The 12657-nt window shown below is 41.2% G+C and overlaps 1 protein-coding gene across 4 annotated transcripts in view; it reads left to right on the top strand.

The window, feature by feature from the left end:
- SNX10 (sorting nexin 10) overlaps positions 1–12657 on the top strand; it is an 82345-nt gene that overhangs the window by 56622 nt on the left and 13066 nt on the right. For 2 of the 4 annotated variants that reach the window (XM_066354119.1, XM_066354118.1), the window contains one exon: positions 10931–11017. In XM_066354119.1, coding sequence (XP_066210216.1) covers positions 10931–11017 — 87 coding nt within the window. Of the gene's footprint in view, positions 1–5368; positions 5392–5469; positions 5495–10930; positions 11018–12657 lie in introns of those variants that run through there. The other 2 variants (XM_066354121.1, XM_066354120.1) reach the window with 2 other exon arrangements.

Genomic DNA, 12657 nt, shown 5'->3' with positions numbered 1-12657 from the left:
TTTTCTTGTGCTTTCTCTGGTTTTAACTTTTCTTTGCAAAATCTGAAGCATGCACAAAGTCTCTACTTTAATTTATGAACGCTTATGTACCTAATATTTATAATTAACACATTATTAATTCATGACCAAGCTTTCTCCCCACCCCCGCCCATTTCCTCCTGCCACCACACAGTGAATTATTTTGAAACAAATTCTAGACATTCTGGAATTTCATCTGTAAGTATTTCAGTATGCATGTCTAACAGCTGATCTTTTTTAGAAACGAATCACATTATCACATCTTAAATAACATTAGTGCCTTTATACCATCAAATATTCAGTCAGTGTTCAAGTTTCCCTGATTGTTTTGAAAAAAGAAAACAATTTTTATGTATTCACTTGTTCTAATCACGATTCAAATATGGACCACACATAACATCTGGTTAATATATTGTGTAAAGTTGCTTATTCTGCCTTTTTCCCCTTTTGCAATTTATTTGCTAAAGAAACTGCATCTTTTGTCCTGTGGAGGTTTTCATATTCATGATTTTGCTGATTGGACCCTAGTGGTGCAGTTTAACACAGGCTGGCAATCATTTCTTATTGCAGAAGATGAATTTTCCATCGCACTTTTCCTAATGTATTATATGATATAAAAAGGTAACTATTTAACTTTGGACATGACTCGTGTAAAGAAACTTGCAACATATGAACTGTTGTAAGTCCTGGAGGGGCGGGTCTAGCTGAGCCTCATCCACAGTTGTTTATCCTGAAGTAAAAAAAGCTTTCTTAAAAACCATTGTTCAAACCTGCAAGGGCATGGCAGTAAGCACATTCCACGCCACAAAGTGGCAAGTGACATCCCTTGTAGCACGCCTTTTAGGTTATTTGTTGTAAGTATTATTGGAAATAAAGGAAGGTTACTTGATTCATTCCTTCTGCCTTTCAAGCTTGCTATTTGGAAAGAATATGGTGTGGCTAAGTTTTAGTTTTGAGATTGTTGTGTGGAAGTTCTGAAAAGAATTCTGGTGAATAAGATATTGATTAAACCCAGTAAGCATTAGCTGTGTGGCTCAGAGTTGATATTTAATACATTTTAATTGTATGTTTGAATGAATGAATAAATGAATGAATGAATTTACAGGTTAGATAAATAGACATGTACAATACTACTTTGGAATAAGAAAGAAACAAACAAACAGCGTGACCTGTGGTGGCACAGTGGGTAAAGCGTCGACTTGGAACGCTGAGGTCGTTGGTTTGAAACCCTGGGCTTGCCTGGTCAAGGCACATATGGGAGTTGATGCTTTCTACTCCTCCTCCTTCTCTCTCTCTTTCTCTCTCTCTCTCTCTACTCTCTCTAAAATGAATAAATAAAATCTAAAACAAACAAGCAAAAACCAAAAACAAGAAAGTAAAAACAGTCCTGAGAAAGTGAGCACAAAATGAAACAAGTTTTCATTATTTTTTTAAATTATTTATTTATTTATTTATTTTTTACAGAGACAGAGAGTGAGTCAGAGAGAGGGATAGATAGGGACAGACAGACAGGAACGAAGAGAGATGAGAAGCATCAATCATTAGTTTTTCGTTGCGCGTTGCAACACCTTAGTTGTTCATTGATTGCTTTCTCATATGTGCCTTGACCACGGGCCTTCAGCAGACCGAGTAACCCCTTACTGAAGCCAGCGACCTTGGGTTCAAGCTGGTGGGCTTTTCCTCAAACCAGATGAGCCCGCACTCAAGCTGGCGACCTCGGGGTCTCGAACCTGGGTCCTCTGCATCCCAGTCCGATGCTCTATCCACTGTGCCACTGCCTGGTCAGGCAAGTTTTCATTTTTGTGATAGAAAATTCTCATCAAGGATATGAAAATTAATAGTCACTAATACTCAGAGCTTCTGCTTTATTAGCTTTGGTCTCTACTCGCTTTTTTGTAATCCAAGTAAATATTTTTACAATTAGCACAATTGTGTTTACTATACTATTAAGAATAAAGCTATACTACAGTGGAAATTTTAAATGATCCAACTATTGAAATGTCTAAAATAAAAAATAGTGATAATACCAACAGAAACTGTGGTAGGTACATAGGGATAGACCCCTGTGGTATTAATTTGCATTTCCCTTATGGCTAATGATATAAAATATCTTTTCATGTGCTTGTATGCCATCTTTCTGTCCTCCTTGGTGACATGTCTCGTCATGTGGTTTGCCTACTTTCTAATTGAATTCTTTGCTTTTTCTGAATGTTCAGTATTGTGCGTTCTTGTATGTATTTTAGTTACAAGTCCTCTGAGGAATGTGTGATTTGCAAATATTTTTCTCTAGTCTGTAAGTTGTCTTTTCAACTTCTTCATGGGGTCCTTTGCATAGCAAAGGTTTTAGTTTTGATGAGGTCCAATGTATCACTTTTTTCTTACATGGTTGTTCTTGTAGTAGCAAATCTAAGAACTCTTCATCTAGTCTTGGGTCCCAAAGATTTCTCCTATATAGTTTTTCTAAACGTTTTATAGTTCTATGTTTACATTTAACTCTATAATTCATTTTGTATTAATTTTTGTGTGAGGTACAAGGTGTGGTTTGAGGCTCCTCTTTTGTGGATATCTGGAACTACCTGTTGGAAAGGCTATATCCTTCATCCATTGAATTATTCCACACCTTTGTCAAAAACCATTTGGACATACTTATATAGGTCTTATCAAGAGGGATTCTTCCCACTTTATTCTTTTTTTTTATTTTTTATTTTTTTTTTACAGAGACAGAGAGAGAGTCAGAGAGAGGGATAGACAGGGACAGACAGACAGGAACGGAGAGAGATGAGAAGCATCAATCATTAGTTTTTTGTTGCGACACCTTAGTTGTTCATTGATTGCTTTCTCGTATGTGCCTTGACCATGGGCCTTCAGCAGACTGAGTAACCCCTTGCTCGAGCCAGCGACCTTGGGTCCAAGCTGGTGAGCTTTGCTCAAAGCAGATAAGTCCGCACTCAAGCTGGTGACCTCGGGGTCTTGAACCTGGGTCCTCTGCATCCCAGTCTGATGCTCTATCTGCTGCACCACTGCCTGGTCAGGCTATTCTTTTTTTTTTTAAATTTTTTTGTCTGAAGTGAGAAGCAAGCAGGGAGGCAGAGAGACAGACTCCCACATGCGCCCCACACGGATCCACCTGGCATGCCCACCACGGGGCGATGCTCTGCCCATCTGGGCTGTTGCTCTGTTGCAACCAGAGTCATTGTAGCGCCTGAGGCGGAGGCCATGGAGCCATCCTCAGCATCCGGGCCAACTTTGCTCCAATGGAGCCTTGGCTGCGGGAGGGGAAGAGAGAGACAGAGAGGAAGGAGAGGGGGAGGGGTGGAGAAGCAGATGGGCACTTCTCCTGTGTGCCCTGCCGGGAGTCAAACCCAGGGCTTCCACACGCTGGGCCGATGCTCTACGGCTGAGCCAACCGGCCACGGCTCACTTTATTCTTTTTCAAAACGATTTTGCCTATTCTAGGGTCTTTCCCTTTCCATGTAAATTTTGCATAAACTTACCTATGTCAGCCTGACCTGTGGTGGCGCAGTGGATAGAGCACCAACCTGGAATGCTGAGGTTGCCGGTTTGAAGCCTGGGCTTGCCCGGTCAAGGCACATATGGGGGTTGATGCTTCCTGCTTCTCCCCCTCCCTTCTCTCTCTCTTTCTTTCTCTCTCCTCTCTAAAATAAATAAATAAAATCTTAAAAAAATAAAATAAACTTACCTATGTCTTCAAAAAATCTTACTGAGATTTTTACAGAACTTGCATTAAACCTATAGATCAGTTTGGGGAGAATTTGCCCCTTTATTATGTTGAGTCTTTTAATACATGAACACAGTGTCGACACGATGCTTATATAGACATACACAAGAAACTAGATGCTTCTTTGATTTCTTTCAACAGCATCTTACAGTTTCTAGCAAAACCCGTACATCTCTTGTTTTTGAATCATCTTTGTAATCTAATTAATTCTCAAACATCTCATGAGCACCAACTATATGCTAATATTGTACTTGGTGCTAGAAATATAAAAATGAAATACAAAGCCTTATAGTACAGCGTTTCAGAAGAGCATGTTGTTTCAAATGATATTTGAGTAAATAGTAATAAGACAGTTTTCCCCTTTAAAATAATGCATTACAGTAAAATTTGATGTAACTGAGATTTGTTACTGCTAACAGAGCCACTGGCTAGAGCATGTTTGAGAGCCTAGGCTTTGGAGCAAGGCAGACCTGAGTCTGAAATCTAGCTCAGCCAATTGGCTCTCTGACTTTGGGCCAGTTGCTTACGCTTTAGAAGCCTTACTTTTATCTGTAGAAAGAGATAATACTCCTGATGTCTTAGGATTGTTGTAAAAATAAAAGGAAAACATGTAAAACACTTATCACAGTGCTTGGCATGTGTCCATGTCCTATATGATAGTTATTTTTTTATTTTTTTATTTTTATTTTTTTTCATTTTTCCGAAGCTGGAAACGGGGAGGCAGTCAGACAGACTCCCGCATGTGCCCGACCGGGATCCACCCGGCATGCCCACCAGGGGGTGATGCTCTGCCCCTCTGGGGTGATGCTCTGTTGCATCCAGAGCCATTCTAGCGCCTGAGGCAGAGGCCACAGAGCCATCCTCAGCGCCCGGGCCATCCTCGCTCCAATGGAGCCTTGGCTGTGGGAGGGGAAGAGAGAGACAGAGAGGAAGGAGAGGGGGAGGGGTGGAGAAGCAGATGGGCGCTTCTCCTGTGTGCCCTGGCCGGGAATCGAACCCGGGACTCCTGCATGCCAGGCCGATGCTCTACCGCTGAGCCAACCGGCCAGGGCCGATACAGTTATTTTTATTGTTAATTTTTCTATATTTTTATTAAAAAAATTTTTTTTGTTGAACTTATTGGGGTGACATTGGTTAATAAAATCATGCAGCTTTCAGGTTCTATAATACATCATCTGTACACTGCATTGTGTGTTCACCACCCCAAGTCAAACCTCCCTCCTTCACCATCTATTCCCTCTCTACTCTCCTCCCCCTCCCCCGATTAATTTCATCTCATATCAGGGCTAAGGGAAAAAAAAAAAGACAAGGTGGGTGGATAAATGGATAAAGGTGGAACTTGGAGTTGGGGTGGGGAGAGATAGTATATTAAAATCAAAGAGTGATTATTATAAGAGAACACAAAGATTAGAATTTCAAAGAGTCTAGTAGTCTCTCTTTAAAAGCCTGTTTTCACGTGGAGAACAGTAAGGATCAGTTAGTTTAAATTTTTAATTCTACTCTGCCTGGCTTCTTCTTTTATACGAGATATCGTCATTAGGCCCAAGAAGTCATTAAAGTGTTTAATAAGGTTATTAAATTGAGTAACTGCTGCTTGCTGAAGCCATTTTCATAGGAAATCCATATGATTCCAGGTATGGCGCTCCGAGCTGTCCTCTGTGGCTGACAGGCTGTCAGCGTTCCTTTGAAGGATTGTGGGCAGCTTCGTGAGGGATGTGTCTAATTAAGAGATTATAGGTGAGCCTCGGCTTCCTGGGTGTGCTGTTCGTGGCTGGAAGCGTGGTGCAACCTCACTAATTCCTACTAATTGCAGGGTGGGGGAAGGGAGGCCCATCTGAATTATAGAATATTTTAAAATGAGTGTACTTTTATTACTTTCAAGTACATATTTTAACTCCAATGAGGCAAACAAATTGTTGTCTGGGACAGATCTCCGGGGACCCAAGTTATTGAAGCTCTCAGAATGATTTTCAATTATTTCTATGTAAATAGGTGTTTCTGGAGTGCTTTAGGGTGCTTGAAAACAGTTCTCATATATCTTAAACATTGCTCTCATAGCCGGGTGCTGTTAATTGACACACCCTTAGAGGAAGGAGTTTGTTAAATTAAGATAAACTTTAGACCAGCTGCTAAATAACTTATCGCTAATTCATGGTGTCCAGGAACCCAAATGGAAGAGGTTTTTATTTCAACTGAAGTTTGATCTTGTTTTTTTTTTTTTCCCCCTTGCAGACAATTCATTCATTTATTCCTGCCAGTATCTATTTATTCACTGAGTTATAGTAATAGGATGCATTAGATGTGCCCAGCATTCACGTCATACAAGATAGCTTATAGCTTAAGCTACCCTAAAGGAGCTTAGCAGCTAATAGGGGAGACCTGTGGGTAATTACTGTGTGGCAAAGTGAGGCAAGTAGAAACAGCGCCCAAGGTCTGCCCAGAGACATCAGGGGCTCAGAGGAGGGACATATCTGTAAATCAGACCGAATGAATCTTAGGATTTCCAGAGACTGAGTTGCATTTTTGAAAATGAATTGGAGTTAGCAGAAAATGAAAGAAAGAAGACAACAACGAAGTAAAGAGCGGAGAGCGGAGGTGTGGACAGCTGTCCAGGCTGAGAGAACAGCTTGTTCAAAGGCGTGCAGGTGTGAAGCGGCCTGGTGTGTATGGGGACCTACGCTTACTTAGCCTTTGGAGATAAGCAGAGTGGAAATCATGAAAGGCTCTATTGTGCTCGCCGAGTTTGAACGTGATCTTGAAGGTTATGGGGCAGGTTTTGAAGGATGTCCAGTATGAAAATGACATCATCAGAGATCTGTGTGCTTTGGAGCCGTTCTTGTATTAGAGTGGGGGAAGATTGGATGCAGGCCCGGAGATCAATTAGCAGCCCTTGCAGTCAGTCATGTTGGGCACGTGGTCCCTGAACCAGAACAGTTAGCCGAGGGAATAGGGCGTGGCTTCGTTCAGAGGAGGGTGTGTCTGGAGGACTTGGCCAGGGTGGATTGGGAAGGTGATCTGAAGAGAGAAGTCTGGGATCACTGGGTTTCTGGCTGGGGTTGCTGGGGATGAGATGGAGACCAGGGAGATGTAGGGAGGGTGGGCCCGCCAAGTGGAGCCATCTCGGCAAGGGGCTGGACTCGCAGAAAGAGGCCTGGCCCCGGATGGGGGTGGAATCGTCAGCTCATGCTGGGTGCTTGAGACCATGTTTGGATGAGGTCACCCTGGAATTGCAGCAGGTGTGAAGAGGAGCAGCCTGGGCGGCTCCCGGGGACCCCCCCAGCATTTCAGGGAATGAGGGAGAAAGTTCGCCACCCACAAAAGAAGAGTGATATTTAGCACTCAAACCAAGTTAGAGATTTTCAGGATTGAAAAAACGTTTGGCGTTTTAGCACCAAAGCTAATTTTGAGTGTGCGTTTAATAAGCATCGCTGTTTTCGTAGAAGTCATTTTTCTCCCAGTATGGTTTTAGAGTCTGTATTCAACATACCCTTCTCCAAAAAGATGAAAGATTAGACGTAATGAGTAGTAATAATGGTAGAGTCTGAGAATTCCAATACAATGAGATGAAGAAAACAGATTTTCTTTCTTTCTTTCTTTCTTTCCTTCCTTCCTTCCTTCCTTCCTTCCTTCCTTCCTTCCTTCCTTCCTTCCTTCCTTCCTTCCTTCCTTCCTTCCTTCCTTCCTTCCTTCCCTCTTTCTTTCTTTCTTTCTTTCTTTCTTTCTTTCTTTCTTTCTTTCTTTCTTTCTTTCTTTCTTTCTTTCTCTTTTTCTTTCTTTCTTTCTCTTTCTTTCTTTCTTTCTTTCTTTCTTTCTTTCTTTCTTTCTTTCTTTATTTCTTTCTTTCTTTCTTTTCCTTCCTTCCTTCCTTCCTTCCTTCCTTCCTTCCTTCCTTCCTTCCTTCCCTTCTTTCTCTCTCTCTCTCTCTCTCTCTCTTTTTTATTTTAAGAAAGGACCACCTTTACATTTTGTCACAATGCCGTCCATTTCTTTTACAAATATGAAGGGCTTGCTCTGAGTAAGTACTATGAAATCTTTAGGTCTCTCTGCCTTTTGCTGAAAATTACACTGTTAGAGTGTTTACTGTTGGTTTCTTAGTAATTTTTATTTAAAAAACAGATATAGCCTGACTGGTGGTAGCACAGTGGATCAAGCATCGACCTGGAATGCTGAGGTCGCTGGTTCAAAACCCTGGGCTTGCCTGGTCAAAGCACATATGGGAGTTGATGTTTCCTGCTCCTCCCCCTCTTCTCTCTCTCTCTCTCTCTCATCTCTAAAATGAATAAATAAATAAAAATAATTAAAAAAAAGATATAGTTGGTTAATCTTTTCTTAATTGCTTATTGCTAATGTTTGTACGAAGACCTCGGTGCTTTGGGGTTATAAGCATTTCCCTTCCTATGTAATAATACTTTATATATGAAAGCATAATAATACTTTATATTCATGTAGTACCTAATGAAAAAGTTCCCAGTGTTTTCACCAGTATTTTATAATTTGATTCTCCTGCTAAACAGCTGAGATAGGTTGAACAGGCATTATTCCCTTTTTCCAGATGTGGAAATAGAGGCTCAGTAAATAAGTTCATAATTTCGGAAGTGGTGACAGTCTTGTGACCATAATTTCAGTGCTCTTTCCATGAAAAGGGACATGTCACTCAAAGTTTATGTTAACAGTTGGACAGTAGCAGACAAATAGGGGTGAAGAAACCCTGCTTTTTCCCCAGAACGACTTTTCATCATTCATCATCGATTAATAACACGTTGTGTGGTCAGGGGTATGTGACTCTTCGGACTTTGTAGCTTAAGTCCAGAAATATTTTTTAAAAATCACAAGTGTGTAGCAAATTAACAAATGTGTTTTCCTATCTTTCATTTTTGTTTCATCTGTGTAAAAGCCCACGATTTCAGTGACAGGTGCATGTCTTTTGTTAATAGGGAACATTGAGCTGTTGGCAATATTACATTTTCCTTTTGGTATATTTAAGAACTTCTGCCTCTCCAGTGGAAAAATAGAGCTGCCAGTCCCCTGGGAAGGAGCGTGGCTCCCGTGTGACTTGATGACTAGGATCCTTCTGGCTCAGAGCGGGGCCCGATGACCTTGTCAGCAGCCCGCTCGGCCGACCTTGCCATAAGGCAGTGCCCAGTGCCCACGCTGCTTTTGGGGGCCCGTGAAACTGTTTCAATATTTTTTTTTATCAAAAAAATAAATGAACCTTTAGTTCAAAGAAAAGGTTTGAAAAATATATAATATCTTTGTGCCAGTGAAGTCATCAAGTATGATTGTGAATATTATTTTGTGGGGAGAAGGGCCCATGAGGCAGAAGTACCCAGGGTCCATGGAAGTCGGGGTGCAGCCCCTAGTGTGTGTGTGTGGGGGGGCATCGGCAGGATGAATGTGGTCTACTCCGGACTCTGTCTTCTCTCCTCTTCCTGACCTATTTGTCCTTCTGTTCATTGAGTCATTGATGATTGATGCGTTCCTTCAGAGAACTGTGGATGTGTGAAAAGTACGCCAGGAAAATGAGTTACACACGCACACACCACACAGAGCTGGAGACGAAGTGAAACGGGGACACACCGAGGAGGGCAGGCTGCCTAGCTCGCGTCTCCGTTTCCACCCCTGAGAAGAAAGAGTGTGCTGTACCCCTGACCCAGTCACGCGTGTGCAATGAGCAGCTTTTACAGATCCTTTGCTTTACCAATTGTTTTCTCGTGCCTCTTACAATTTAGAATGTGCTTTTGAGACATAATAGCCAAAACATTTAGAGCATCACTGTACTGTCGCCTCATTGTTATTGCCCCTCTGTCTTCTGAATGACACGAACAACACATAACGAAAAGATTTAAAAAACAAGACCACTTGGACCATCTCCTCATAATCCTTCCCTCCTGAGGGCAGGCAGTGGGGCCAGGGTCTCAAGCGCTGAATGAAGCCTGGGTTGTGAACCTCATAGGCGGCAGCCGTGACTTTCGGGGAGTGTGGACTGTTTCTCTACTGCAGGGGTCCCCAAACTTTTTACACAGGGGGCCAGTTCACTGCCCCTCAGACCGTTGGAGGGCCGGACTATAAGAAAAACTATGAACATATCCCTAGGCACACTGCACATATCTTATTTTAAAGTAAAAAAACAAAACAGGAACAAATAGAATATTTAAAATAAAGAACAAGTAAATTTAAATCAACAAACTGACCAGTATTTCAATGGGAACTATGCTCCTCTCACTGACCACCAATGAAAGAGGTGCCCCTTCCGGAAGTGCTGCGGGGGCGGATAAATGGCCTCGGGGCCCCATGGGGGGGCTAGTTTAGGGACCCCTGCTCTACTGTTTCAAATCCTCCCTACTTGAAATTTGCATTTTGTTACCTGCATCATAGACGGGAGCTGCTCCCGTCCAGAAAGCGCCCGGCCTTCCTTCCGTGTGGGCTCCCCGCAGGTGGGCCAGGGCAAAGCACCAAGAAATGGCTAACATTTCAGCCCCGAAGCCCCTTTTCTAACCCAAAAGTTAAAATACTGAAAACTCAATTTAATTAGCAGATTTATAATCACCAAGTGAATTTGTTTGGTACAAGATTCATTGCACCAAACATGATACATTTTTGTTTTGCACGTGATCGTATTTTTAAACGACGGTGGTGACGTGGGCGGGGCGTGCCCCCACAAAGCTGTTCCCAGCTCCCCCGCCTTGCTGTGCACGTGACCTTTGCACCTCTTACTTACCTGTGTTCTAGGGAGTGATGTATCTAGCAGGGCCTATGGGTTTAATTTAGGGACAGGAAGAAATTAAGAGATGACCGCTTTTACCATTTGAGAGAACCGTGAAGCTAATTTTCATGATTAAAGATGAAAAATCCGTTTTAAGTTATACTTTCTCACTGTCTTCACAGTAATCTGTACAACTCCCAGAAGTGCAGCCAGCTTGTTTTTGGTTTTTTGTTTTTTTTTTAATAAATAAATGCAGCCAGCTTGGTTTTGCATTATTTCAAAAATTCCATTTTATGGCAAAAGTGTTCTTTTTTTTTGGAACTTCCTATGGTGCCCATGAACTTCTTGTTTTTTACAGGCTCGTGGCCACATCTGTTAAAGCTCACTTCCGTTTTGTTCTAGGAGTAATTTCTCTCGTCTCTCTGCAGCCCTCCTTGCAATCCTGACACATCTTTATGATGCCCTTACAGGAATTCGTGAGTGTCTGGGTTCGAGACCCTAGGATTCAGAAGGAGGATTTCTGGCATTCTTATATCGACTATGAGATATGTATTCATGTAAGTATGCTGTCAGCAGTCCGTAGAAATCAGAGTAGTTTTTAGTAGCATATATTTGATGGGATACTCTGGTATACTTTACAACTGAAATTTGGAAAGTTTTCCTAATTCAAAGAATTGAATTTTAATGATTGTAACTAATGCTTGTATCTTAAAGAAAGTAATAAGATGGTCTCTAAAGTTGAACAATTTCTTCTTTGATTTCCTAATTGTACCTTCGTTACTATTTTAATGTTGTCTTCATGAAGATGCAAATACATCCGGAATTCACAAAGAATGTTTATACCTCATTAATGGTTTTTATGATCTATGATAGCATATTTCTGAGTAATAAATACATTGCTTAATAAATCTGTTTTGAGAGGATGTAGAATTATTTGGAGAAGAGATGTGCAGTGTTTTATATGTAGAATAAGAAAATAGGAACTGAATATGTGCAATGGTTTTGCCATAGACTAGATTCTGAGTAATGAACACAAGCCTATAACTAGAAACGATATTCTTTATTTGGAAGTGATGCTCTGTTTTAGTCTCTTGAACAATGAAATGTCATGTGGTGTGTGGCCCTCTGTGATCATCCTGAACAGGGTCAGCAAACTTTGTAAAGGGCCAGGTAATAAATGTCTTCCTCTCTGTGAACTACTCTATTCTGCTCTCTTAAGCTGAAAGCAGCCATAAACAAGGCATAAGTGAATGCATGCAGTTGTTTCCAATAAAACTTTATTTGTGAAGACAAGTGGCAGGCTGGGTTCGGCCCATACGTTAGAGTTTTAGGGCCCCAATCAAGAATATGGTCACTTTTCCCATCTCATTTAGTCTAGACTTTTCTTGGGAGCATAGCAACAGGCCCTGGTTGTATCTGTGACTACATAGTACAAGTGAGGTAAAATTTAGCTACCTTTAATCTTCCCATTGTAAGTAGCTAAGTTGATACTTTTCATTTTTCCCCTTTCTTCTTTTTCTTTCCCCCACTTCAAGTTTCTCCAATTTAGAAAATAAACAAAGTAAAAACTCAGAACTGCTTTTTTGATGATTGTGTTGAAGGCTATTGCCAGGGTGACTTTGTTTTCGGTTTTATTCATAAACTCCCACCAGATACAAAATTCTGTGTAGAAAATTGTAACACAAACATATGATAAAGCCTTTGAAAACGAAGTGAAAATTCTTTGGTTGCCTTTTAACTTCCTCTAAACAAATTGTGGTTCCTTATTACATACTGACCTTATGAAAGGCAAGAAATTTGATTATCCTCAGGGAGTTAATGAAAACATAGCTTTTCCTCTGCTGCAGATGTAGCATGATATGAACTCAGAAATGTCCACCTTGAGCCAGGAACGATGGGTCCATGAATTTTATTTGGTGGTGTTCTGGCGTTTTCTCTGAAGTGCTAATAAATTGACAATGAATAAATCTTGGCTTGGTAGAAAGCAGAAACAAGCAAATAGCTTTAGAGGAACTTAACAAACTAGTGATCTCAGTGTAGTCTGACTCTGAAGCTGCTTCTACCTGTCGTACAATTGAGAATTGATGCGGGGATTGGAGAGTCCTAATCAACCTCCCTTGGATGCTATATCCAGAGAGCTTTGCCTGTAGAGAAGCCGGTGTCTCACCCGTTTAAATTAATCTCAAGGGAAATGATA

This window comes from Saccopteryx leptura, chromosome 12 (genome assembly GCF_036850995.1).
Source record: "Saccopteryx leptura isolate mSacLep1 chromosome 12, mSacLep1_pri_phased_curated, whole genome shotgun sequence".
NCBI lineage: Eukaryota > Metazoa > Chordata > Mammalia > Chiroptera > Emballonuridae > Saccopteryx > Saccopteryx leptura.
This window is presented reverse-complemented; position numbering and strand designations above follow the sequence as displayed.